Source organism: Syzygium oleosum, unplaced genomic scaffold (genome assembly GCF_021117445.2).
Source record: "Syzygium oleosum isolate NSW1041296 unplaced genomic scaffold, Sole_v2.1 Sole_v2.11, whole genome shotgun sequence".
Lineage (NCBI taxonomy): Eukaryota > Viridiplantae > Streptophyta > Magnoliopsida > Myrtales > Myrtaceae > Syzygium > Syzygium oleosum.
The window spans coordinates 4,759,974-4,787,968 of NW_026607495.1; the positions used below are offsets into that span (position 1 = coordinate 4,759,974).

General features: G+C 42.0%; 1 protein-coding gene and 1 pseudogene across 1 annotated transcript; both read left to right on the forward strand.

Annotated features, from left to right (window-relative positions):
• Nucleotides 1–8,977: 8,977 nt before the first annotated feature.
• On the forward strand, nucleotides 8,978–12,670 carry LOC115661456 ((3S,6E)-nerolidol synthase 1-like). Its single transcript, XM_030583730.2, has 7 exons — nucleotides 8,978–9,301; nucleotides 9,471–9,747; nucleotides 9,942–10,326; nucleotides 10,466–10,684; nucleotides 11,053–11,191; nucleotides 11,472–11,720; nucleotides 12,011–12,670. The coding sequence occupies exons 1-7, from the start codon at nucleotides 9,092–9,094 to the stop codon at nucleotides 12,227–12,229; spliced, it is 1,698 nt and encodes a 565-aa protein (XP_030439590.2). The 5' UTR covers nucleotides 8,978–9,091; the 3' UTR covers nucleotides 12,230–12,670.
• A 10,053-nt stretch (nucleotides 12,671–22,723) lies between these two features.
• On the forward strand, nucleotides 22,724–27,658 carry LOC115661454 ((3S,6E)-nerolidol synthase 1-like; annotated as a pseudogene).
• Nucleotides 27,659–27,995: the final 337 nt, after the last annotated feature.

The following is a 27,995-nucleotide window of genomic DNA, read 5'->3' on the forward strand; positions in this document are numbered from 1 at the left end:
AGAGAAGTATGTCGCGTGCTCGATGGGGTTCGGGGCGTGACATATACTACGTTTTTTCATTGAGTTATGATGATAAACATTGTAAACCATAGAGATTTAAGATACTTAAATATTTATGACCTTTATGAAATACATTTCGACCAAAACTAGTAAGGCTTTGTAAAACAATGTGAAATATTGAAACTAAAATATCAAAATATTTGCGACATTTTGTAACGCATCCGTCACCTTATGAAAAACATTGCTTGAATTGATGTTAAATGTGTCGTGCGTGCGGACTTGAGGTAAGCTCTTAATTTCAGATGTACAATAATTGCCGCCCATAAGATGCTGTTCATGATAGCGAGGTTATAAACTTTGATTTCACTTTTAATATGCACAATATTTATGTACAAAAATAAATCAACATAAATAGTAAATGCAAAGCCTGTAAAATGCACTTAGGTTTAATCAATTGTCACATTCTGTATACAAGAAATCTTTGTTGCACACTTGATATCATTTGTTAAACAGTGTTCTCACTGGGAGTGGATAAAATGAAGTTTCTATAGTTTAAATCGACAGTGCAAAATACCTTCAAAGCGCACATTCACATTGCAAAATTCCTTTAAATCATCATAGACGTAATCTTTCTTAAAGTCATGGCTCCTACGGAATTAAGCCATGAATAAAGCAACTAATAAAAAAATGTACACGATAGTATGCACCACGGAAATGACTCCACAACATATTTTCAAATCCACAAGTCATACAACATGCATCATCACGTAAATCATGTATTATAGCCAGCCATATATCAGATTCAACCGCTCATGTCGAATACTCTACGGTGACACTTCGCAAGGCGACATGACCCGAAAACCATATTTGCTATAATTAAACCCTGAAAATCACATCGGCCGTGATTAATCCCCAAATTAGAACTAATTTATGCACATGTATCATGTGTTTGCGTCTCATGAACATCACGGCCGAATCATGCAGCAGGAGTGATAGAGAAGGCAAACACTTCGGTACTTCGGTCCTTGCGACAATTCCAAGAATCACTCAGCAGTTTTTGTAGAATAACCTCAACGCCGTAAGTGCAAAGGGATCATTCCAGCTTGCTGTTTGACGTGCAAACTAGGTTGCCTAAAGGGAATCGTTCATTTTTCATGCCTTCCAAATCCTGTATGGAAGAAAAACTTTGGCACGGTAGATTCCATACACGCAGTTTTACTTTATGCGAGAAGACTGACGAGCACTTATCAATCAAACATGTGAAATGTCTGGCAGGGCCGCTTTTTGTTTTTAGAACTTCTCTTATTCGTTGAGTGTGCTTTTCATGTCATTTAGTCAGCATACACATCACGTGAAGACAGTGGGAGAGGATCAGCCCAAAATATTTGCGTCAGAACTTAAGGACAAACAAAACGAGTATCACATTTGGCAAAAGAACAAATAGTAAGTTAGTACTAGAAATTTAGGGCCACCAAACGGTGGGTCCAGCTTGGAATCATGTGAACATAAAAGAGCCTCCTCTTGTTTAGACTCGTTAAAAGTAGAACGTGCTCAATTCTAGTTTTGCATATTTCATCTCGGTAGCAAAGCTAGTTCTGTTTGAAGAAGAGTCTTTTCCTCCACAGTAGCGGCAGCAATGTCAACCAAGTAGATGCCAAGTTACTGTACCAAATCCATCGCCTTTTGGTGATGTATCACCACTTTCTATTGCTCATTTTAGAAAACCGCCATCGATTTTCCTACAACTTTGGCCGGTGGAAATTTATTCCAATCATGCATGTGATTGGTGAGTCATAAGTCATGGACATCACCTTCATGCAAGCTTAACTAAATATCAATGTAGATCATGTCTATATCTTTAAACCACTAGTCGACACATTGATTGACAGAAAACAAGGCCGGTCAAAACAATGTTTAGCTCACACCACTACTTTAGGAAGATATTATGATCCACACAATCCGACTATTTTCTAAGTGATGTGGGTTTCATGGGACTCTCCTACGTCGCTGTTCCAAGTGCATGTCAACATTCAATCGCATGAATATGTTTGCCGTTTGGAAGCTTGCAAGAGACTCCGGCATAAAGTGTGGTCCAGCTTATTTGGCTGTCATTACGACTTGGGATCCATCCGATTTGTTGATTTTTCTTTCCTTTTTTTCCTATTTTAAACTTATAATAGGGGTTAATACCACGAAAAACCTTAAATTGGTACACCTGTGATAAATTTACCCGAAACTAATTGAGGGATAAGAATAGCAGGACTGCCATAACTTTCATATGGCACTCACTCGAGGGCCATAACTTTTTTTCGCTCACTTAAGTGTCCCATCAGAGTAAAATCGATCATTTGAGTGCCATTTCCGGCAAATCATCCTACATGGATTTTTTTATTAATCCTCCATTCCAACGTGGATTTTTTTTTTTTATAATTGTCCACGTCGGCGTCGGCAATGCCACGTAAGACGACCGGTGTCCACGTCTGATTTTCAGACGAGGCAAATCGTGATGGCACTTAAGTGATCGATTTTTCAAATTTGTAGTACTCAAGTAAACGCCGTATGAAAGTTATGGTATTCCTAGAATACTTATCCCAAAGTTACTTATACATGTGTCCGTTGAAGGAGTGATTACTTAAATATTTGGGAAAAATATCAATTTAGCCATAAACCTATTTCACGGATGTCAATTCAGTTTTAACTTTCTAATTTTGTCAATATAGTCCTACACATTTGCTCAATATTTAAATGTAGCCTTTCTTGTCAATTACCGTCGCAAATTGCGACGTTGAAATCAACAAATTGTCCATGTTAGCTGCTAGCGATGACTAGACGCCACGTGAGTGATTTTTTGTGGCAATTGGCGCGAAAGACTACATTGAAATATCTCCCAAAAGTTTATGACTGCATTGACAAAACTAAAAAGTGGGGCTGATTAAGTGGAATAATTAGTTATTGACAAGAAAATTATGACAATTGTAATTGCATTATAAGACATTCCAATCAAACCATTGGCAAATACATATTTTTTTGTCAATTCTAAATGCATCAGAATTTCCAAAGAAAGAAACGAAAACAATGTAAGAAATAATCTTAAATCTAGGGCCTGCAAGAGATATTGCGGTCAATTTAAATTATTAGGGGGTGTCAAAAGTCAAAAAATGGATGGAAAAAGCACGAGTCTTTATTATTTTCACATAATTGCTCATTTAAATGTTAAGCCTGACCTATTTATTTATATTTGAGTTGATGTGATCAAAATAAGGAGAGAGTATGATGGGTTTTAGAGTCAAGGGCTGTACGGTGGTTGAGAAAAAAGAGAGGCGAATGAGGTAATTTATAATTACTACTACTTATGTATAAGTACATATTAATTGTTTTGATGATATTTTAATTTCGATCTTTGTTGAAAATTAAATTTAAAATTTTTTCGATTTTATATGCAATGGGCCTTATTCAAGAGAAGTACCTAGTTTTATATAAATGGTACTCATTATTAGCAAAATGTGGCTTTTTTCTTGTCTTTTTGTTGTAATGACCAAGTATCTAATTTATTTTTTTCACCCTTTTTCTCCCAGTCCCACCGTTTTCTTCCAAAAATTTGAAGACAAATGCTGACCCCGTCCAAGGAAGATGAAAGAAATATGTCGTCTGTTCCCGTATTTGAGAAATTTATTCATTTGAAAATCTCACCACGAGATTTATTGATTTGAACACTCGTCTTTTGCATGCAATTCACCACAATCACCAAATTGGATGTCTGGATCTCACGTCACTTTGAACACTCACGGCACACATCAATGCGGATTGGACTTGACCCCGCTGGCTTCTGAACATACAAGTCATGTAAAACGGGAAAAGTGCCAAAAAAGTCATAAACCTTTTACATTGGTGCCAATTTAGTCCTAAACCTTTTTTTGATGTCAATTCAGTCCTAAACCTTTTGCATTAGTGCCAATTTAGTCCTAAACCTTTTTTTGGTGCCAATTCAGTCATAAACCTTTTAAATTGTTGCCAATTCAGTCATAAACCTTTTGTTTTTGTGCCAATTTAATCCTTCCGGCCAATTTTGACCGGAATTTGCTGACGTGGACGTCTGCCGGCCGGCGGCCGGTCACCGGCGCTGACGTGGACAACTTTAATAATATTTTAATATTTTTTTGAATTTTTATTTTTTTTCCACTTTTTTTTTTGGTCTCTCCCTCCTTCCTCTGGCCGGTCGCCGGTCCGGCGACCGGCCAAAGGCTAGAGGCCGACGAGTTCGACTTCGCCGGCCATTGGCGAGGGCGAGCCTCGCCTTGGTCGGGCGAGGCTCGAGCCCTCGCCGGAGGCCGCGGCGAGGGCGAGGGCGAGCCTCGCCTTGGTCGGGCGAGGCTCGAGCAATCGCCAGAGGCCGCGGCGAGGACGAGCCTCGCCATGGTCAAGCGAGGCCCGACCTTGCCGGATCTGGCGAGGTTGAGCCTGGCCCAGCGACCTCGCCCGACCATGGCGAGGCTCGCCCTCGCTGCGGCCTCCGATGAGGGCTCGAGCCTCGCCCGACCAAGGCGAGGCTCGCCCTCGCCAGTGGCCGGTGAGGTTGAGCTTGCCGGCCTCTGGCCTCTGGCCGGTCGCCGGACCGGCGACCGGCCAGAGGAAGGAGGGAGAGACCAAAAAAAAAAGTGAAAAAAAAAAAGAAAAAAAAGGAAAAAAAATAAAAATTCAAAAAAATATTAAAATATTATTAAAGTTGTCCACGTCGGCGCCGGTGACCTGCCGCCGGCCAGCAGGCGTCCACGTCGGCAAATTCCGATCAAAATTGGCCGGAAGGACTAAATTGGCACAAAAATAAAAGGTTTAGGACTGAATTGGCACCAATTTAAAAGGTTTAGGACTGAATTGGCACCAAAAAAAGGTTTAGGACTAAATTGGCACAAAAAAAAAGTTTAGGACTAAATTAGCACTAATGCAAAAGGTTTAGGACTTTTTTGGCACTTTTCCCCATGTAAAACAAACCTTGAGAATACTTACATATATACCACCGCCAAAGGAAGAAGTTAAAGTTTAAACTCAATCTAAGAAGAGCAACTGAGTGGAGATAGGAAACAAAATGGACGTGGGACTTTTCTATATTTGTTTGGCTACTCCAATTCGCAAAAGAAAGTTGCCGAATTTGGCTTTGCTCAATTTCGGACGTCCAAAAAAGAATCCAACGTACAATTCATCTTTGGTCAAGTTTTATTGTAACATTCTGAATTTTCGATCCTTTTCCCGGGATTTATGAAATGGATATTTTGGCCAATGCACTTATAGTGAGATCTCACCCAGAACCGCGCATTCTCGGGATGCTAACCTTAGGGGTAAGGCCATTACGGGATTGAGTTCGCACGACCAAAGAACTCGACCTTGGTTTGAGCTTCGACCATAAGGATTGACGAGGGAATATTTTGGGCCAACAGAGAGCGATCTATTTGATTGATCGTGTCCTAAAGGAACTAGTGACAAACCCTCGCAATTATATGATAATCGAAGTCGCCTTGGTTCGAGCAAACTTAAACGTGATTTGACTTAGTGTCAGTCACGGGTCGAGAGCGCGTAATCCCAATGAGCCACCCATTAGCGAGAGATAAGCTAAAAGTCGCGATTGTTCGATTTTAGTCATTTCTTGAAATTCGGGCCCCGAAATTGAGAATTTTGAAAGTGACAGTTTTGAGCGGCCGATGACGTTTTTGGCTTGGCCAACCTTGGGGCCACCCATTTCTGCAAAAAAATGGATTTTGGTTCGGGATCAGAAAAATGACCGTTTTGCCCCTGGAACCGCGAACGAATTTTGAGGACTGGATTAAGTCGGGGGACTGAGAAATATCCTGTTTGGCTGAAAATTATAAGGTCAAGAATGCCCCTCTCCCTTCATGGTAAATTACTCTTTTGCCCTTGCATTATTGGATAAGATCAATCGTGGGCCGTTAGATTTTGGATAAGATCAAACCTTGGCCATTGGATCGGAGGGGTAGTTAGGAGGTATTTTGGTAATTTCCGGAGTGCAATTATTGGGGGGTAGCATTTAAATATCAATTTCTCTCTCTTTCTCTCTCATTTTCACACACACATACACACACACACTCTCTCTCTCTCTCTCTCTCTCTCTCTCTCTCTCTCTCTCTCTCTCTCTCTCTCTCTCTCTCTCTCTCTCTCTCTCTCTCTCTCTCACTCTCCCTCTCCCTTGTGCGTGAACCCCCTTGGCCGGCCACCAGCTCGCCGCCGCCTGGTCGCCACCCAGCCCAGCCGTCCGCGACGCCGTCTCCTCCTCCTCGGTCGCGCCTCACCACCGCCCGCCGTTCACTCTCTCTCTCTCCCTCGCCTGTTCTGCTCGGCCCGGCTGCCACCGAGCCACCCCTAGCCGTCCTCCCCTGGTCCATACGACCAGATCGCCGCCCGCCAACCACCCGCCCACGGCAGCTCAGCCGCTCGCCCGCCTGGTCGCCGGCGCCGCTGCTGCTGTTCCGCCTGTTCCAGCCCCTTGTCTAGTTAGTTTGTCTCGCCTTTCTAGGGTAAGTGACTTCCCCAAACGTTACCTAGGACCTCGGGTATTGTTAGACATGTTTAGGGCTCGGTTTAGGTGATTATTATGGCTGTTTTGGGACTGAGATGAGGGCTAGATATTTGGTTGTTGTGGACTAATTTGTGGGATGAAAATGCGTAGTTTAGTGGGCTTAGATAGGGCTGTGGTGAGGTGGCACGACATTGGCTGAATTGTATGTTAGTTGGAAATTTCATGGCTTGATTGGGCTTAATCAAATGATCGGGTGATTTGTAATTGTTGACTGATTTCTGAGTGATGGTTGGACTGAATGTGGCGTGGGTGAGTGCTGTGTATGTGTGGCCGTGAGGTGTGGTGGTGTGATCGCGCATTGAGGTCGCGTGCCGTGTGCGTATGGCCGTGTGGTGTGTTTGTGTGATGAGGATGTGCATTTGTGATGTGTATGTGAGGCGTGAGGTTGTGTGTGGCCGTGTGTATGAGTGGTCGTGTGGTACGTATGGAATGAGTGGAACGAAGGTACGGGTATGTAGGATTGGTTGGAAAAGGTCCGTCCTGAGGCGTGTTTGTTTACGCGGGACGATGCCGTCCCTGATGAGGTGACGATGCCCGGCCCGACGGGGTGACAATGCCTGACGAGGTCAGAAGACTGTTGTCCTGATGCGTTTTACGCGGGCGCGGTAGTGAAGGCAAGTTGAGTGTAGGATTCCGTCCTGAGGCATGTTCGTTTACGCAGGACGATGCCGTCCCTGACGAGGTGACGATGCCCGGCCCGACGAGGTGACGATGCCTAATGAGGTCAGAAGGCCGTTGGCCTGATGCGTTTTACGCGGGCGCAGTAGTGGTGGAAAGTTTGGGAGTGAGCTGGACTTGGTCGGACTTGTGAGGACTACGAAAGTTGACGCATGGTGTGAGTTAGTGTGCGAGTGTGTTTGTATCGCGTGTCGTAGCGCTCGATTATGGAGTAAAATCTGCTAAGCATGGTATGGGACGTGCCCAAGTAGGTTTTGCCTTATAATCGAGGTACGCGCGCGGCTGTGATGCATCACTGTGGTATGTTGGCTGTGTTATTATCTAACGTGCAGGGACGTGCATGATGGGTTCCAGGTAGGATCGCATGTGATTGTTAGTTTGGTTAATTGTTATGTGTTGTGCGTGTTCCGTCTGGCGGTACGTGAGAGCCTATGTGGGGTTTGGGGTTGTACACTTATTGAGATTCGTCTCATAGTTGTATAATCCACAATTTCAGACCCCCAACCTTAGACCCAGGAGGCCCGCCTCCTCTTTTTGGAGTTTGAAGGGCCGCCCATGGTGCCCAGTGGAGCTGCAGGTGATCCTCCGGAGCATAAGCCAGAAGACTCAGGAGTAGATTGGAAGAGGGCGACCAGTAGTTTCCCCCTAGGGTATTTTAGGGGTTGCGCAGAATAGGTCGACCTACAGTGAAGTTAAGTTAACCAAACCACTTGATCCTTTTGTTATAGCGGTGGTTGTGAATGCTAGTTTGCTAAATATGTTTGTAAGACGATGTTTGTATGCTTGGTGTAATAGCATTGTTTATAAATGAATGTTATTGTTATTATTTGACTGTTTCGTTAGTCTGCCCCGTCGTTGTCTTTATAGTTAGGGGTTTGTATTCGCTTCCGCATGTGTTTCTGATATTTGGGTTGGGTCGGTGATGTTCCTGGGACGTCGCATCTGTTCGACCGAAGTGGGATGTCGCGAGCTCGATGGGGTTCGGGGCGTGACATTTATTCACGGGCCCAAGCTCAAGACATATTTTAATACTCAGTACCAATAGAAATCCTGCAAATACACCTGAACACACGTAAAAACAAGTGACAAATGAGTAATATTTCTATGTGCAAGGCGATATTATAAGTTTTTAGATGTGATAAGTGTATCGGAAGACCTAAAACTTATCACGAAAGTGTAATTAAGTCTTAAACTTTCAAAAAGTGCAATAAAATCCTAAAACTTGTCGCAAAAGTATAATTAAGTCATAAAACTTTCAAAAAGTATAATCAAGTTCTAAAACTTGTCAAATTGATTCAATCAAGTCCTTCCGTTGATTGCACTTCTTGAAAGTGTTAGAATTCGATTGCACTTTCGTAACCATTTTTAAGACTTAATTGCACTTTTTGAAAGTTTTAGTACTCAATTGTACTTTTGTAATAAGTTTTAAGACTTTATTGCACTTTTTGAAAGTTTTAAAACTCAATTACACTTTCATAATAAATTTTAAGACTTTTAATACATTTATCCCTTTTTAGATAGTATGGATTGCACATATCATAAGCATGTTTCGGTCCAGCTGGGTGTGGCGCACGCTTGTACTTGTTCCCGAAAAGCAAACTCTGGGGTCCCATCCATACATGGCACGTGATATAAATGCATCCCTTTGGAATCAGTTGAACATTTCCTCAGGTGATATAAATGCATCCCTTTGGAATAAGTTAAACATTTCCTCTTGCCTATAAATAGGACAGAGAGAATAAAGGGGATCATCATGAGCTAATAATTAATTCGCTCGCATTCTCTCTCATCCCTCTCTTTGAAGGACTCTTTCTATACTCATCCAAAATGACCTTGTCAAGAGCATCCTTTGCTTTCTCACAAGGTCCATTCGCTTCAAAAGGAACTCCCCGAACAGACAAGATTAAGCATCTGCAGAATGCAAATTCTCTCTCCTCAACGAACAACAGATGTAGTATTTCCTCACATCAGACCTTGGTGTCTACTCCTTTTAAGGATTATATTCACCCAACCGGAAAGAGAAACTTTGCCATTGAGGTTTGCTTGTCCCTTCTTCTCATGTAACTCTTTTAGTTTTGCACAGTGACGATTTCACTCGTTTGTTATCATTTAATCATTAGAATAGACGACACTTTACTAGGTTCATCTTATATTCGAATCTTGAAAGGAAAAAGAAGACGTAAAATCCTTATTTTTTGTGTTTCAGGATGATATTCGAGGGCGACACGAGAGGAGTTTAGAAGAAGTGAAGCAATTATTCAAGCAAGTAAGAGGAGATTCGCTCGAAAGTTTGGTAATGGTGGAAGCTCTCCAACGTCTTGCCATTGACTACCATTTTGAGGATGAGATTGAGACACTCCTGCAAAGGTTTTTTTTGATCTCCACCTCTCAGCCTCATTCTCATCACATTGATGCCGATAATCCGTATGGAACAGCACTTCGTTTTCGGCTCTTGAGGCAAGGAGGCTATCCTGTTCCTTCAGGTTAATGAAATATCCTTCACTTGATGATATGAAATACAGTTCCTAACTGATGTAATGGCTATTGGGGGAATTCAAAAGAAATTCAGACAAGGCGTATCAAAGTTGATCTCTCTCTTCTTTGCTTTTACTTTTTCTACTTACCGTCCACTACCAATATGCTAACATTTTTTAGCTTTTCGCCATTTGATCAACAGATGTGCTTCAACGTTTTCTATACAAAATTAATGATGGGACTAAGAAAGGAAAGGCACGGGACAATGACATTTTAGGGTTGGCAAGTTTATTCGAAGCTTCCCACCTTGGCAGTGAAGGAGAAAATGTTCTTGATGAAATAGGAGAGTCAATTGGTCAACGCCTCCATGCATCTTTGGCCGACCTTGACCATCTTCAAGCCAGATTCGTGAGAAATTCATTGGGCAATCCGTTCCACAAGAGCTTGGCCAGGTTCACGGCTAATGAGTTTTTGACGAATTCTATGGGACATTCTTATAGCTGGACCAAGAATTTAGGGGAACTTGCCCAATTGGACATGAACATTGTTAGATCCGTGCATCAACGTGAAATCCTCCATATCACCAAGTACGTACACATGATCCAAACTTTCTATCTAGATTTGTGGCTATAACTAGTTAGAATTATCAGGTGGCCCCCCATCATATCTCCCTTAGATTCCTCAATTGGTGACTATCTTGATTAATACTTCTTATGTGTTAATCAGCTGGTGGAAAGACCTGGGCATGGCCAAGGAGTTGAAATACGTGAGGGACCAGCCATTAAAATGGTACATGTGGCCAATGGCCATCCTCACCGATACAGGCTTGTCCCAGGGGAGAGTGCTCGTCACCAAATCCATCTCATTCATCTACATCATTGACGACATTTTTTATGTCTATGGCACAATAGATGATCTCACGTTGTTCACAGATGTCGTCAACAGGTACATAATTTGGAGTTTTACAACGGGCACCATCCGTGAAAGTCTCTTTTTACACATACACGATATCAATCCTAGCATGCGTATGTATTTTCGCAATAGATAACACATGTCATGATCTCAAATCTGTACCTTTTCACTGATCATATTTTTTCTCATATAAATCCGTATGACTTTGCGATGCGGTATACTCCAGCGAAAGTTTTTCTTGTACAAGCGGTCCCAAATCCTGTGGACACACGCATACAAATTTCAAAACCCCACTTGTACAAAGACAAAAATACTTGACGTCATGTGTTTACTAGATAAGCCGAAGATGTAATGTCTAATTCTATTGGTTTGTTTCTGATTTGATATTCTTGATCTATCAGATGGGAATGTTCTGAAAAGGATAACATACCAGAGTACATGAGGATGTGCTTTCATGCTTTGGATGATATTACCAATGAAGTCAGCTCGGTTGTGTACAAAAATCATGGGTGGAACCCATTATGCTCCTTAAGGAAAACGGTACAACTTTTCACTCTCTCTCTCTCTCTCTCTCTCTCTCTCTCTACACATTTCTTCTTTTCTTTTTCTTCTCTTGTTTACTTCTTTGAAGCACAGATAAATCACAATGTGTTTCATGTCTGGGTTGACTTTTACTTATTACTTCTTACTTAATCTAAATTTCACGACGCACAAATTTTGCTTTTCATTGATCAAGAAACCTGAAACTTTTATGGCATGTGAATATTAGCACGTAAATTCGCGTCCTCATTTTTGTATTTTGTCTCCAATTCATGGCCAGTGGGCGAGCCTGTTAAATGCCTTCTTGGTGGAGGCAAGATGGTTCGCGAGCGGTCACTCCCCGACAACACGAGACTACTTGGATAACGCGATTGTCAGCTCCGGAGTGCACGTCTTATTGGTCCACTTATTCTTCCTCTTGGGTGAGAAAATCGACCCCCAAAGTGTCGATCTTTTAGAAAAAGCACCTGAAGTCGTATCTTCCACTGCTTCTATTCTTCGTCTATGGGACGACTTGGGAAGTGCCAAGGTGAGTAATAAAAATATCATGTACTTGTCCATTTTGACAAAGGTTCTCACTTTTAGGGTGAATTCGGTAATTATCAATCTATTTCGGCCGATACAATTAGTAATTGGTGTAGTGAATTTGATTGCCCCGTCACCGAATATCATTGAACTCTCATGTTTTTGTAATTGATGCGCTTTGATCATGCACCGAGTTAAAGGCACAATCGTTGTAAATGCTTTCTCTTCTTTCTTTTTTGCCCTGCCTTTTGAGGATTATTCCACTAATAAATGAGCAATTGACAATGTTGACAGGACGAGTTCCAAGATGGCCGAGATGGGTCTTATGTGGAATGTTACAAAGAAGAATTCCAAGGCGCTTCAGATGAAGTGGCGAGAGACCATGTGAAGAAGATGATCTCAGAAGCATGGAAGAGGCTCAACAAGGCATGTCTCTATCCTCACCCATTCACCAAGTCCTTCACCAAGGCCTCCCTCAACATGGCCAGGATGGTCCCACTGATGTACAACTAGGACGACAACCATTCACTCCCTCTCATTGAGCACCACATGAAGTCATTGCTCTTTGGAGACCATTCCTTTTAGGGGCATTGCGTCTTTGTTCACTACTTTAGACACCATATGGGGTTGTTGCTTCTTGTTCCCCTTGTATCGGACTGATTCTAGCTGCAGCTGAAGCAGCACGATGTCTGCTCGCAGGATGGTTTTCTCAATAAGCAAATGGATAGAGGTGTGGCTTGTTGAGTCTCTTCTATGCCTCTGAGATCATGTTCTTCGCATGGTCTCTTGCGCCGCATCATCTGAAGAGCCTTGGAACTCTTGCTTGTAGCATTCCACATAAAGAACTTCTTGAGTTTTTACAAATTCTTCCATCTATATATGTGTTGGGTCTTTAAGACCACCATTTAGTCGACCATGAGTATAGTTCCCGATTCCTACATTGACTTCATGGTAGATGCCACCTAATACATGTTAAACGAAATGGAGAATTTGACATATGTACTTGGATTTGTGGATTCATGGGGTCGTGTATGACTTAGGTCTTGATAACTAGGCAAACCATCGCCTATAAGCTTTCTCTATGTATATACTTGCCTGTGATCCATTTCAAATGCTTCTTATTAAGACATGCTCCTGACACTTGTTTGGTCAAATTACACAACGTCACTAGCTATTGTGGAATAATTTGAAGAAAGTTTGTGAAAGTGTATCTCTTGAAAAGTTTTAATTTGCCACTTACCTTAATACGTAGTTATACATGTGAGTCATTGGTTCCAGGATGGGTTGATTTCGGCCTAGCACCAAATACCGAACCAGTGACTCCAATTCCAAAAGATTGGAATAGGGAACCAAACCGGTCAATTCTAGAAATGCTTGTTCCCAGCTGGTTCCTAGCGAACCAATCTATTGGTCAAGTGGTTATGTGATTGTTTGATCCTATTGAAGGCCATTGTTCAAATCTTAATAAGTGAAAAATTATTTAATTTTCCAAAAGGGGCCTTAAAAGCTTTTAAACTGGCTCATCCTGGAAACCGTGGTTGGACAGTGGTTTCAGCCTTAGAACCGGGACCGAACCATTTCTCCTCAGAATTAGCTTGGCACAAACCAACAAAGCCGGTTTTGGCCGATTCCTCAGTTAAATCTGTAATATTGACTTCTCTTTGTTGACTTGAAATAATGTGCATTAAAATATAAATATATATTTGACCCGGTCAACAAAGAAGAAGGAAAAGTGGACGCTCAGCTTGTTAAAAAAGACTGTGAGCAAGCGCAATGAGAAGAGAAAAAAGAAAAGAAAGAAAGGAGAAAGAAAATAAAGGGAAAGGAAAAAGGGACAGAGGGTTTTTGTTCGTACATGCCACGGAAATCTCGTCAAGCTAAATTAACACTATTTCACAATGCCCTATAAGAATTCAAGCCTTTTGAGCTAATCGGAGTAATTTCCTGAGTTATGGCACAAATTTGATATATGTGAAATTTGAACTGCGAGGTTGATTTCGAATCAAAAGGAATGATGGTATCGTGAGGACATTGACTGGAGTGAGGCCCACTCTAGGGTTGTAGAAGAACATAATTCTTTGAATGTCTTGGATTGAGCTGAGTGCAGATATTTTTCAGAATATGGAGTTTTGAAAATTGTTCGAGGTGCATTGGTAATAATGAGAGGAATCAAGTATAATGGTCTACATGAGTTTTAAGGTGACATAATAATGAATTTCGTCGCGAAGACGTCGGATGCATCCATTCGAGAGTCTAAATTGTGGCATATGCATTTGGGGCACATTAATGAGAGAAGCCTGACAGATATGTATGCAACGGCGGTTTTGCTTTAATCTGTGGTTGAGAAGGTTGTGCTAAAAAATCATTGTGAAGTAGTTAAAGGTGCATTTGGAGTTGGTATCATAACGAGGTCCACAATCATGGCGAGGAAGATGGCAGTGGCGGTTGAGCCGGCTTTGGGAGAGTAACAGCAAAGTTCAGATGTGTAGCGAAGCGATTGTTACTTGGCTCAAACGTTGAGCCAATGTGGAGATTATTGAAAATATATCTTGAGTTTGAGCTTGTGAATGAAACCCGATCCAAGATGAAGTGTAAGGAAGCCCAATCTATTAAAGAAAAGTCCAAAAGTTGGATTCTCAGTGGACGTTAAAAATCGAGCAAAGCAGGATACGGTCACTTTGTTTTAACGAATTGGAGTTAGCTTCTTATTCCATGTTTTAGCTCAAAAGTGTTTGTTGGACTTTGACCATGAAAAGTGGACTTCAAAAGGAAAGTGTGAGCTTGCTAATTGCGTTAGAGAAAGGAAAGAAACAAACAAGGAAATTATACTTCTGGTTTGAGTTAACAAGCTTCAGAGTATATAAACTTATATACTAGAGGATGCTCTCATTTATTGGGAGCGCACAACAGAAGTTTGATACCTTTATATGAGAAGATCGCCAAGAAGGAGCTCAAGTCCGAGGCCGTCAATATATCTAATTGGACCAACCTTCATTCAAATATTTAAGCCAATGAGTTATGAGGCAATTAGGAAATATTAACTGCTCCACATTACACCAATTCTCTACTGTGAGACTTTTCAAACACAGTTTACACATGCATCTCAACTATCTTCCCTTCACATGTGAGCTCAAGGTTAGGTATGTTCCCCCTTAATCCAAGTATTTTTTTACATCAAGATATATCAACTTAAATCTCCATCAATGCCCAACTTCATCGATGGTCTCTTTCTCCAAATTTTCTCCAATTGAACCATGAAATTTGTTACTGGGCCCGCGTAGCTACACCACAACGGCCACCGCCCTAGTCTCTTTCTCCAAACTTGCTCGAACCAAACTATGAAATCTGCCATAGAGCCCGCGTTGCAACATGGCAATGCCCACCGCCCAAGAACTATGTTGGTCACTAGATTTCATTTTTGACAAACACCGAAATAGATTAGGGACCCCACCAACCTACCGTCTACGCTGATACCATTTTTTTGGGAGTACGCATCAGAAGCTCGATACTTTCACCTGAAAAAATTGGCAAGAGGGATCCCAAGTCCAAAGCTGTCAATATATCCAATTGAACCCATCCTCATTAAAAAAAATTAAGTCAATGAGTTTATGGGCCAACTGACATATATTAGCTGCTTCATATCATATTAATTCTTCGATGTGAGACTTTTCTGACATAATTCACACATGCATCTTAACAGAAATATTTAGATGTGATATTATGACATTGACATAACTCAAACGAACTCACTTGAATAATCTCTTCACTTCTTCTAACCTCCTCTGGTGCTGCTCTTGAAGATCATCCTGAAACACGAAAATGCAAATTCGGAGTCTTCATTTTCATTTCAAGATTCAAATAGGAGATGAACCTTGCAATATGTTTTTCATGGATACTAATTGCTACATGATAACAAACGAGTGAAGCTTTAATTGTTGGTGTACAAAAAATGAGAAAAAAGGGCAAGCAAACCTCAATGGAAAAGGATCTCTTTCCGGTTGGGTCAACATAGTCCTTAAAAGGAGTAGAAACCAAGGTTCGACGTGAGGAAACACTCCATTTGTTGTTCGTTGAGGAGAGAGAATTTGCATTTTGGAGATGCTTAATCCTGTCTGCTTGAGAGTTTCCTTTTGAAGCGAATGGAGTTTGGAAGGAAGCAAAGATTGCTCCTAACAGGGCCATTTTGGAACAGAGTCCCTCGAAGAGATGGATGAGAGATGATGTGATGGGGTTACTTGTTAGTTCATAATTGTTCGAAATAAACGCGGAAAAATAAATACAGAACACAAGAATTTACGTAGTTCGATCACAAGGTGATCTACGTCCATGGGCGAGGCAAAACAAGATTCCACTATAATCAAAGAGAGTACAGTTTTCAGAAGTCGAAAAAACGACTTAACAAAGCCTCACGGCTCACAAATCTCTCCCAAAGCGAAAATCTCTCTTAATCAATGAAAAAACCTAGCCGCAGTATAAATAGGGCTCCCCAAAAAATTTCCTTGGGGGCATAGCCCCCGAACCTCCCGAGACATTTGTTCGCTTGCTCCAGCTTGGGCGGACCACCATAGAAATTTGTTCGCTTGCTCCGGGTTGGGCCCCTATTAGCCCAACCCTCCGCGTCACGAACTAAATCTCAATTTTTTCTCCACTTTTGGATCGCACAAAAAATATGTCAGGTTGGGTGATGAACCGGACCGAGTACATAAAATTCAAGACATATTTAACAATAATGATCCCGTTTATTGACTACTTCCTATTTTATAAGCAAGAGGAATCATGCAAATCAGGGAAAAGAGAGCGTGAATGCAAGACTGAAAAACTCTAGCAACCGGTTTTGTCATACATTCGGAAAGTTTGGCCCAAGAGTTTTAGACGGGCAATATTAGGCAAAATAAAGGAGTACCTCTAACTTGCTATTAAAAGAGGGTGCCACTGAATTTAGTGGTGATTGAACTCACTAAATTAAATTGGGCTCAAGAGTTCGGCCTAAGAAGGTGCCACCAGAAATAGTGGGGATTCGGCCCAAGAGTTTGGCCTAAGAAGGTACAACTAGATATAGTGCCACCCGAAAGTTTGGCCTACGTGTTTTATCTCACGGGCCGGCAGTTCTTTAGCCGCGGAATAGCCCGTGTGGCGCATGGTGGGTCGTTTACACCAGACCATCCCTCGTTCATTTGTTGTTCCAAAGAACAATACGGCGAATAGCTTCCTCATATCGAATCATACCCCGCCAAGCATAGCTCGAGCGTCAAGTTCATCGAGCGAGACACAAAAAATACTTTAGGCACCACAACTGGTTTTGGCCTGCCATGGCCTTATCATGAGAGCGGCATAAGCTCCTGCCCATTTTGTGCACAAGAGGTCAACCCTGCCTTCAGAGCTTCTGTCACGCCCCGTACCCCACGAAGCGCGAGCATCCCACCTTCGGTCGTTTGACTACGACGTCCCAGGAAGCGTCGTCGACCCACACCCATACAGAGACCAAACACAAGCGGAAGCATAAAATAAACAAACCCAGACAACTACAATATGAGCCAAGGATAGCCATACATCAAACACCATCGTAGAAAATAATTACACATTTATATTGCTATTAAAAACCATTTGTACAATATTTACAAGTACAAACAAAAGGTACACACGATCAGTAGCCACCTGGTCAAAAAGTGGCAAGCGGCTAGGGAGGTTAGGCTAAAACTTGGGAAGAGGGCTACAGTCCAAAAAGTAGCGCCCTCACTACTAGCTAAGGACACGGGACGACTCTATGGCTCCCAGTCAGGATCAGACGACTCAGTAGAATCATCTGACAGCTCCTCGGAGGCATCCTCGCTAGTCCCCGACTCCTCTGAATCCATAGCCTGAGCTCGCTCGTCCTCGGAGTCCAGCTCCAACTCCGGGTCCAGGTAAATCTCGAAACCGTCCTCGTCTGATCCCAGCTCTGCAACCTCTCCGTCCTCCTCTACGTCCTGCTCCATGGCCTCGGGTTCGTCATCCTCCTCCTCATCCATAGGCTCGGGGTCCTCCACTAGTACATCGGGCTCCTCATCCATCTCTTCCTCCTACCTCATCCACTCGGGCGTGACCTCAGGGTTTATCACCTCACCATCAGCTATAATTGGGTGCAACAACCCAACACTATCGACCGGGATATCAAAGGTCCTGAGGGGCTCTCCCTCATTTCCATTGGCATTCCGGTGGCACCACGCCACGTACTCCTGCTTCTGATAAAAATACTCGCCTATATTCACAATTAGTTCTGATCAATACCTCACGAAAGCCTCCCCATTTCCTGAGGGGTAGGTACTAGTATACTGCCGAATCTGTACAGGAATCCCAAAAAGAGGCGGTGGTCTCTCCATCCTTACGGCCGGGGGTCTGAAAAGTTTCGATTTACACAACCGTGAGACGAATCTCAGTGAGTTCAACCCCTAAACCTAGGCTAGGCTAGCATGCAATCTCCTGACCGGAAACAAATATTTAAAAATCATAACACAACAGCAATCAATGATTCTCTGACCCTGCAGGTTAGACAGTTCAATATATAATCATCACGGCACATACGTGGCACACATAGTCATACGTACGCCAATCACATGCTCATGCACCGAGTCTCACACACTCGCATGCCAGTCCATGCATGTTCCTGCATGCAAATGTCGTTGACATGTCATATGCATTTCCCGGCCCACTGGCCCACACTGACACACTGGCAATCGCCCAATTTATTATTTATTACGACTCGAGTCAACAATATTCACGGCCCGGTGCGTCTAGCCTGCTTCAAAGTACATGAGGCGCAGCAACCGATCTGGCCCAGTGTCTCTAGCCTGCTTCAAAGTGCATGAGGCGCAACACTGATCTCCTTACGAACCAGAGCCTGCTTCAAAGTGCATGAGGATGGTCGTCTTCCGGACGTACCGGGCATCGCCCTGCTTCAAAGTACATGAGGACGGTATCGACCCGAAGGTCACGACCCGAAGGTCCTTAGGTGATCACACAACTCATTATTATCTGAACCCAGCGTATGACGCTTCGGGGTATTTTAGGTGATCACACACTCATGGCAGGCACGCATTCTCGCACAACTCCACCACATGCCTCACTCTAGGCATACATAATGCGCGTCCATGTTATGCAATGCAATGCGCCATGAGCACCAATGAAATTCAATCACTCAATATCACAACACGTGCTCAATTGGCCCAATTAATACCGTGTGGCCCAACGTGCGATTCACAATTCAATAATTAATTTCAAACCAATCATTGGTCAATCGCACTCCACATAATTCAGCCACACGACATGCGACATGGTAGTACGAAATCAATCACAATTAAGCACAAATTACGTACAACCAGTCAACCTGGACATACCCAGCAATTTCACCGACCATTTCCTAAATTAACCATTCCACCGTATTAATCTCCCCAATTAAATTCTCATTGGTCCACTACATTTTTCCTGATAATAATTTCTATCAATCGGTGCACTAATTTTTCTCTGCCAGTACCAGCATTCCTAATCCAGTCCAGAAAAATGCACTATCAGTCCTAATCCGGGTTTATGAATTTTACTCACTTAATCCAAGGTCACGACGATGGGGAACGGCAGCCGATCACTGGTGAACAGTGAAACCGGCGGCGGAATTCCCGGCGACGGTGTACGGACGGCGTGAACAGTGACCGTACGGGGGGACGTCGTACGGACGCTGTACGGACTGAGATGAACAGTGACGTACGGACGTCGGCAACGTCACAGTGGCAGCAGCTCAGCCGATCGGGCTCCAGCGCGGCGGCGGTGAGGCTCCGGCGCGGCGGCGGTGCTAACCCGAGAGAGAAAAAGGGAGAGAAAGAGAGAGAAAAGGAGAGAGAAAGGGGTCGGACAGAGGCAAGGCTGAGGCTGGGGGCTGTGGTGGTCGACGGCGGGGCACGGCGGCCGGCGGCGGTGCTCCGGTGACCGGCGGCTTGCTCCGGCAAGGCCAAACAAGAGAGAAAAATGAAAGAAAAAAGAGAGGGGGAGTGATCTACGGGAGAGGGAGGACTGATCTGGCCAGATGAGGGCGAGAGGAGAGAGAGAGAGTCTTATCTTGGTCAAACCATAGGGGCTAGGGTGCCAAGTGTCAAAGATCTAGCCTAAAGTGACCATTTTACCCCTCATCCAAGGGCTAATATTAAATCTTATCCAATAATTCAAGGGCATTTTGGTCCTTTGCTGCCATAAATAGGATAAGTCCAATTTTAATTAATTTCCTTAATTATCCCCCAAAATTCGGAACCAAAAATAGCCCGGGGCAAAACCGTCATTTTTCGGGTCCCGGGGCGAAGCTCCATTTTTCGCCCGTACCAACCCTCCATGAGCGTGGCCAACATAATGCGGTGTCGGAATCGCGAAATTCATCGCGCAAGCCCTCGAAAATCCACGCCAAAGTTTCGGGAATAAAATAATATTATTTTTCCAATTTTTGTCGAAATTCCAATTTTTGGCCATAACGACTCCTAGTATGCGTGGCCACCCAAAAATGGCGTCGGCCTCGAAAAATAACCTCATTTGGCCTTGAAAAGCAACGCTGGTGTCCCGAGGGGCAAAATCGTAATTTTTCATCCCCGAACCGAAATTCCAATTTTTACTCGTACTAACTCCAAACGTGTGTGGCCAGCGTGATATGACGTCAGATTCCCAAAAATAGTCTCTTAAGCCTTCGAAAATCGACATCGAAATCCGGCCCCAATTCCGTGAACAAAACTCGCTAAACTTTCGATTTCAGGGTCTCTCACTAACGGGCGGCTCTTTAGGGATTATGCGTATCGACCTAGGGCTATCCGTATCGTAATGGTCTCGATCATTGAGAGAATGAGAAATTATCACTAGTTCCAGAGGTCACGATTGTTCGGTTCAAGTTCAGGACTGGTTGGCCACGTGTACTTTCGGTCTTACAGAATCACCTGCGTCCCTATTGTACATCGTAGGCCTTGGCCAAACCCAATCCATTACCCTTTCCTACGATCGGCCCACGTTGGCCCAAAATATTCCCTCAGCGTCTCTCGTGATCCGTGTCCGTTTCACAATAGGGTCCCCGGTCTACGTACTGCTTCTTAATTAGCCATACCCTATTGGTTAGTATCCCGAGAGTGATCAGCTCTGGGCGAGACTTACTAAAATGAAATGCGAATTAATATCAGTTTTATTGATCCCGGAATTACATCGAAATTCGGGCTGTTACAGCTTCTGAGGCTTTATTCTTTTCATCTTAGAACTCCTAACACCAACCGACCATCCTGACATCACTCCCACGATCCAGTTGTATTCATCCCTTATGCATCCTCACTCTTCACCCGATAACCCCGAGCACCACTCACAAGGGTACAAGAGTACGAGAGAAACATGGTCCATTACATTTACATGAGTGGGATTGTCACGACCCTCCGAAGGGGAAACGATTTAGAGGTAATGTCCAATTGGGGACCAACGGTCCTTAATTGGTGCAGGCTCTCCCAAACCCTTACCTTGTACGACGTTGGAAGATTCATTTTAACTCGATTAACCTTATGAGAATTCTATGTACTGAGTTGCCACTAGCCTATTGGGATTGACTAGAAATCAAGTGAAATAAATGAGAATACCTCACTTTCTGCTCAACCAGAGAGACCTAGGCATGGGGACTTGACTATACTAATTATTCAACTAATGCCATTTTGGTTCCCTAACTTGATTAATTGTTAACTATGTGTCACATACGGTCTTTTGTCAAATTATGAGTCCCAAAATTGTTGTCTACTAAGTGTTCATGAGGTGTTTTATGTCGATTATGATCTTAGTGTGCGGCATAAGCATCCAACTAGGCTGGAGGAAATAAGAAAAACATAATCAAGGAAATAACATAAAAGAATAGTAAAAAACACATCAAAAGCGGCAATGAAAGGGAAGTACAGAATAAAATGGGATAAATAACCCGATACGATGTTGGATAAAGATTATTACATGTCTTCGTTAGTAAGTCTCGGGATATGAACCCCATGAGCTAATACTAAAAAATTCAACGTGTAGTTTCATAGTCTCCTAGAATGCGACTATTACCTAAAGAAACATACCGACTTTTATTATTGTTATTATTATTATTGTTCATTTTTTTCTGATTAACTATTATAATGATGACTCTTTTCGGGAAGAGATGGCACGTTCTATGTCAATCTTTTAACCGACGTTGGGATTCACGCTCCATCAAACACTGCATTCCACGCGGATCCTCAAGTTACAAACTTTTGAATTCACATTGTGGACTTGACGAAATTCTAACAAGTTCAGACATCAAAACTTAGCATAGCATCAACTATAAGAACAACCACAACCAATGATTTGTCATCAAACCAGACCAGTGCCACCCATAAGAATCCTACCAAATGGATGACGACACTCGTTTCTATTTTTCCTTAACGAAAAGGAAGAACCTTCCAAAGTTCAGGAGAGACACGTGCGAACAAAAGATACTACCAACACCCTACCCTCGTGTTAACTTCTCATCTAATCAAATCATCAACTCTCATTTGGCTTTTTTTCATTTTCTTTTAACGCATTCACGGTTTTAGTTCCTCCTCAGGTGCAGTTTGAGTTCACCACAATCGACACATGCGCCGAACGTCCCTGGGTTCCGAATATCTGGTGGCACAATATCTGGTGGTACCTTCTTAGGCCAAACTCTTCTGCCAAATTTAATCTCGTGAGTTCAATCACCACTAAATCCAGTGGCACCCTCTTCAGTAGCAAGTTAGAGGTACTCCTTTTTTTTGGCTAATATTGCCCGTCTAAAACTCTTAGGCCAAACTTTTCGAATGTAAGACAAACCCGATTGCTAGAGTTTTTCAGTCTTTTGCATTTTGAAATATGTGGTGGAGGAAGGACAGTCAAATAACAGCACGGTCATGCTCTCTTTTCCCTGATTTGCATGTTTCCTCTTGCTTGTAAATAGGACGTAGTCAATAAACGGGATCATTATGAACTAACAATTAACCCCATCACATCATCTCCGATCCCTCTCTTTGAGGGACCCTCTTCCAAAATGGCCCTGTCAGGAGCAATCTTTGCTTCCTTCCAAACTCCAATGGCTACAAAAGGAGACTCTCAGGCAGACAAGATTAAGCATCTCCAAAATGGAAATTCTCTCTCCTCAACGAACAACAAATGGAGTGTTTCCCAACGTCGAACCTTGGTTTCTACTCCTTTTAAGAACTATGTTGACCCAACCGGAAATAGAAGCTTTCCCATTGAGGTTTGCTTGTCCCTTTTTTCTCATATTTTGTACACCAACAATAAAAAGTTTCCCTCGTTTGTTATCATATAACAATTAGAATCAATGGAAAACATATTGCTAGGTTCATCTTCTTTTCGTGTTTCAGGATGATCTCCAAGGGTGGCACCAGAGGAGGTTAGGAGAAGTGAAGAGATTATTCAAGCGAGTAAGAGGAGATTCGCTTGAAAGTTTGGTAATGGTGGATGCTCTCCAACGCCTTGCCATTGACTACCATTTTGAGGATGAGATTCAGGCACTCTTGCAAAGGCATTTTCTGATATTCACCTCTCAAGCTCATTCTCATCACAACGATGCCGATGATCTGCATGAAGCAGCACTTCGATTTCGGCTCTTGAGGCAAGAAGGCTATCCTGTTCGATTCCTTCAGGTTAACGAAATCTCCTTCACTTGAAGATACTGTAGAAATTATACCTTTTACAATAAATGACGCAGCATTCCGCGAATAATTCAAGCAAAACCTTGCTTAGAGAGAAAAATCTCGAAATTCAATATTGATGATAAGAATGTTCTGTCTTCAAAACAACCCTAAACACCCTTTTATAGGGGTTAAACCTAATTACAATAGGAAACCTAATCATAATAGGAAAGTTACCTAATCTGAATTGAAAACCTAATCATAATAGGAAAGTTACCTAATCTGAATTGGAAAGCGTAAAACATCAAAATTAGAAAACTGTCTTTTTAAATTAACTCATAAAAAATATCCGATGTCGTTGATCGGGTCCACCGGTTCTAGTCACATCACTGTTTCGCCTTCCGTTTGGACTTCTGCCTATCCAATCGGTCCAGAAACGCACCACTAATAGATTCCGTATCAATAAAGTATTTGGCCCAGGTGATAAGAGGGTGGAGACACAATCTCTACTTCTTGTCCACTACCAATCAATAATATTTTTTGACTTTTCTCCATTTGACCAGCAGATGCATTTCAACGTTTTCTACACAAAATCAATCATGGGACTGAGAAAAGAAAGCCAGAGGACAATGACATTTTAGGGTTTACAAGTTTATTTGAAGCTTCCCACCTTGGCACCGAAGGAGAAGATGTTCTTGATCAAGTTGGAGAGTCAACTGCTCAACGCCTCCATGGATCGTTAGCCGACCTTGACTGTCTTCAAGCTAGATTCGTGAGAAATTCACTTGCCAATCCGTTCTATAAGAGCCTAGCCAGGTTCACAGCTGAAGATATTTTGAGTAATTTTGTGGGACATTCTTATAGTTGGACGAAGGATTTATGGGAATTGGCCCATTTGGACTGGGACATTGTAAGGTCTGTGCATCGACGTGAAATCCTCCAGATCTCAAAGTAAGTACACATGATCCAAAATTAGAAAAATATAAAACACTATCATCAAAACGTCGAGTTTAAATTGCTTACAAGATTATTTCAACTTCAAGGTTACAAGAAAGTGAAATATCACGTGGCCCCTCGTCACATGTCCTGTAAAATTACTCAGTAATATTTCTGATTAAGTGACTTGCTTGACTGATACTCTCATGTGGTTATCAGCTGGTGGAAAGACCTGGGCATGGCAAAGAAGTTGAAGTACGCAAGAGACCAGCCATTGAAATGGTACATGTGGCCAATGGCCATCCTCACAAAGAATGGCTTGTCCCAGGAGAGAGTGCTCCTCACCACAGCCATCTCATTCATCTACATCATCGACGACATTTTTGATGTCTATGGCACAATCGATGAACTCACCTCCTTCGCGGATGTCATCAACAGGTAAAACATTTTGGACTTTTGCGACAAGCACCATCCGTGAAAGTCTCTTTTTGCACATACCTACTAGAAAGTACGCATAGTTGAAGTTCTCGTGTGTTTACTAGATTAGGCCATGTTATGATGCATTAAACAGTTCTTACTCTATTGGTTTGTTGCTGATTTGATGTTCTTGATCTGTCAGATGGGAATGTACTGAAGAGGATAACATGCCAGACTACATGATGATGCGTTTTCATGCTTTGGATGATATTACCAATGAAATCAGCTTGGCGGTGTACATAAATCATGGGTGGATCCCATTATACTCCTTAAGGAAAGCGGTACAACCTCTCTCTCACTCCTCTCTCTCTCCATATTTTCTCCTTTTCTTTCCCTTTCTTCTTCGAAGCACAAACGAATCATAACGCATATGGATTGACTTTTATTTATTATTTTTCGCTTAACTTAAATTTTACGTCCCACAAATTTTGCTTTTTGTTGATCCAAGAAGCCGGAAATATTTACAAGTAAACATAGGCACGTAAATTCGCATATAATTTTTTTTTAGAGTTAATACTATGAAAAATCTCAAACTGATATATTTGTGACAATTTTACTCCAAACTATTCTCCTAACCACAAAAAATCCCAAACTGGTATACTTGTGATAAATTTACCTCAAACTAATATTTTGAACACTAAAAACCCCAAACTGGTACATTTGTGACAAATTTACCCTCCGTTAATTTCCGTTAAATTATATTTGTATCATAAAAAATCACAAATTGGTACACCTGTGACAAACAAAGGATAAAACATAAAACTGGCAAATCAGAAAACTGTCGTGTGTCATTTAACGAAGCAATTTGACAGTAAAATTTAACGGAAACAAATTAAGGGTAAATTTGTCACAGGTGTACTAGTTTGGAGTTCTCTGTGGTCAAAAAATTAGTTTAGGATAAAATTGTCATATGAGTATCAGTTTGGGGTTTTTCGTGGTATTAACCCTTTTTTTTTATAATTACTAAAATTTGGATGATATTTTAAAATTTTACGGCATGCAAATTTTGATACGTGGATTCCCATATAATCAATTGGTGTGCCCTTATGTTTTGTTTTTGCTGTCTCCATTGAGAAAATTACTAGTCATAAACCTATTGTAATTGTGCCAATAAGTCTTAAACCTTTTTTTGCTAATTAAGTCATAAACCTTTTTGCATTTATGTCAATTCAGTCCATTCGGTTCATTTTGGCCATTTTACGTGGCACGGTCGGTGCTGACGTATACATTTTTAAATAATATTTTAGTAATTTTTCTATTTATTTATTTATTTCTTTTTTTTTATTTTTTTTGTCTTTTTTTTGTCTTTCCTTCTTCCTCTAGCCGGTTGCCGTCCTCTAACCAATTGCTGGACCTCGGCAATTGGCCAAAGGCAAGGCTTGCCATTGCCAGGCTGGAGAGGTCAAGCTCGCCAGCCTTCACCTCTGACTTCGGGGACCGACTAGAGGAAAAAGGAAGGAAAAAAAAAGAAGAAAAAAATAATTTTAAAAATAATTTTAAAATGTCCACGTCAGTGCCAGTCATGCCACGTAGGATGGATACTCCATGTCAGCGACCAGATGGACTGAATTTGTACAAATGCAAAATGTTTAGGACACAATTGTAATAGGTTTATGACTTTTTTGGTAATTCTCGTCTCCAATTCATGACCAGTGGGTGAGCCTGTTAAGTGCCTTCTTGGTGGAGGCAAGATGGCTCGCGACTGGTCACTACCCAACAACACAAGACTACTTGAACAACGCAATCGTCAGCTCCGGAGTGCACGTCTTGTTGGTAAACTTATTCTTCCTCTTGGGTGAGAGAATCAACCCCCAAAGTGTCAATCTTTTGGAGAACACACCCGAAATTGTATCTTCCACGGCTTCTATTCTTCGCCTTTGGGACGACTTGGGAAGTGCCAAGGTGAGTGATAATTTCATCGCATCTTAGCAAGATCTTGTCGGTTGGTCGAATGGGAAAGAAATGTCATTCTATCTTTTGCTAGATGCTTCAAGTAAGTTCATAATATCTTAGCAAGTGTGTGTCGGTGGCACGGGGTCTAACCCCCTTTACTCTTTTAGACCTATGGTGAGCATGGCAGTTTGTAATTAAAAATAGTTTAGAAAGTGACGGTTGATTTTGAATGGAAATCGGTTGATCGAATGGCAAACAAGATTTTGTCGTGAAACTAAGCACATCAATTATTTCAGTGCAAGTTCGTAATATTCCGCTCGCGTGTTGGTAGCACATGGTCTTCCCTTTTTCGTCAATTATAACTTGTGAACTCACCAACAAGATGGTCAGAACATCCGTCCCATAAACATAAGAAAATGTCTAGCTAATTCATTAATTGTCACTGTACTCTAGCCGATAGAATTCGCAATTGGGTTAGTGAATTGCGATTGCCATGTCACCGAATATCACTGAATTCTCATGTTTTTGTAATTGATGTGCTTTGGTTGTGTAACGAGTAAATCGCAATGACCATGTTGACACGACGAGTTCCAAGATGGCTGAGATATATGGGTGTGGAATGCTACAAGCAAGAGTTCCAAGGCTCTTCAGATGAAGTGGCAAGAGACCATGTGAAGAAGATGATCTCAGAGGCATGGAAGAGACTCAACAAGGCATGCCTCTATCCTCGCCCATTCACCAAGTCCTTCACCAAGGCCGCCCTCAACACGGCCAGGATTCCCGCTGATGTACAATTATGATGACAACCATTCACTCCCTCTCCTTGAGCACCACATGAAGTCATTGCTCTTTAGAGGTCCTTCCTTTTAAGGGCTTTGCATCTTTATAATTAACTTAGACACCATGTAGCTATGTTTCGCCGTCCGGATTTTAACTAAGATAAGACTAGAGAGGATATGATATGAAATACAAGGACTTTGATATATCATGTTCACTATTTGATAATTGCAGTTATAAAGTTAGATATTTTCATATCTATCATATCCATTATTTGGTAGGAATTACATATCAATGTAAATGACAAATATGCCTTATATGTTGCCCCTTAAAAAAATACCATTCTAATCATCATAACCTCCCAAATCCAATTAAGAGAAAGGAAAAAAAAAAACTCCCAAATCGGACTACTTTAGAAAATTTGCGTATTAATGAAAAAAACATTGATCAAGATACAACGAAAGCCTTCAATTAAAGAAAAATATACAAGAAACTTGATGTTCTTTTTCCATTAAATTTTGCTCATAACATCAGCA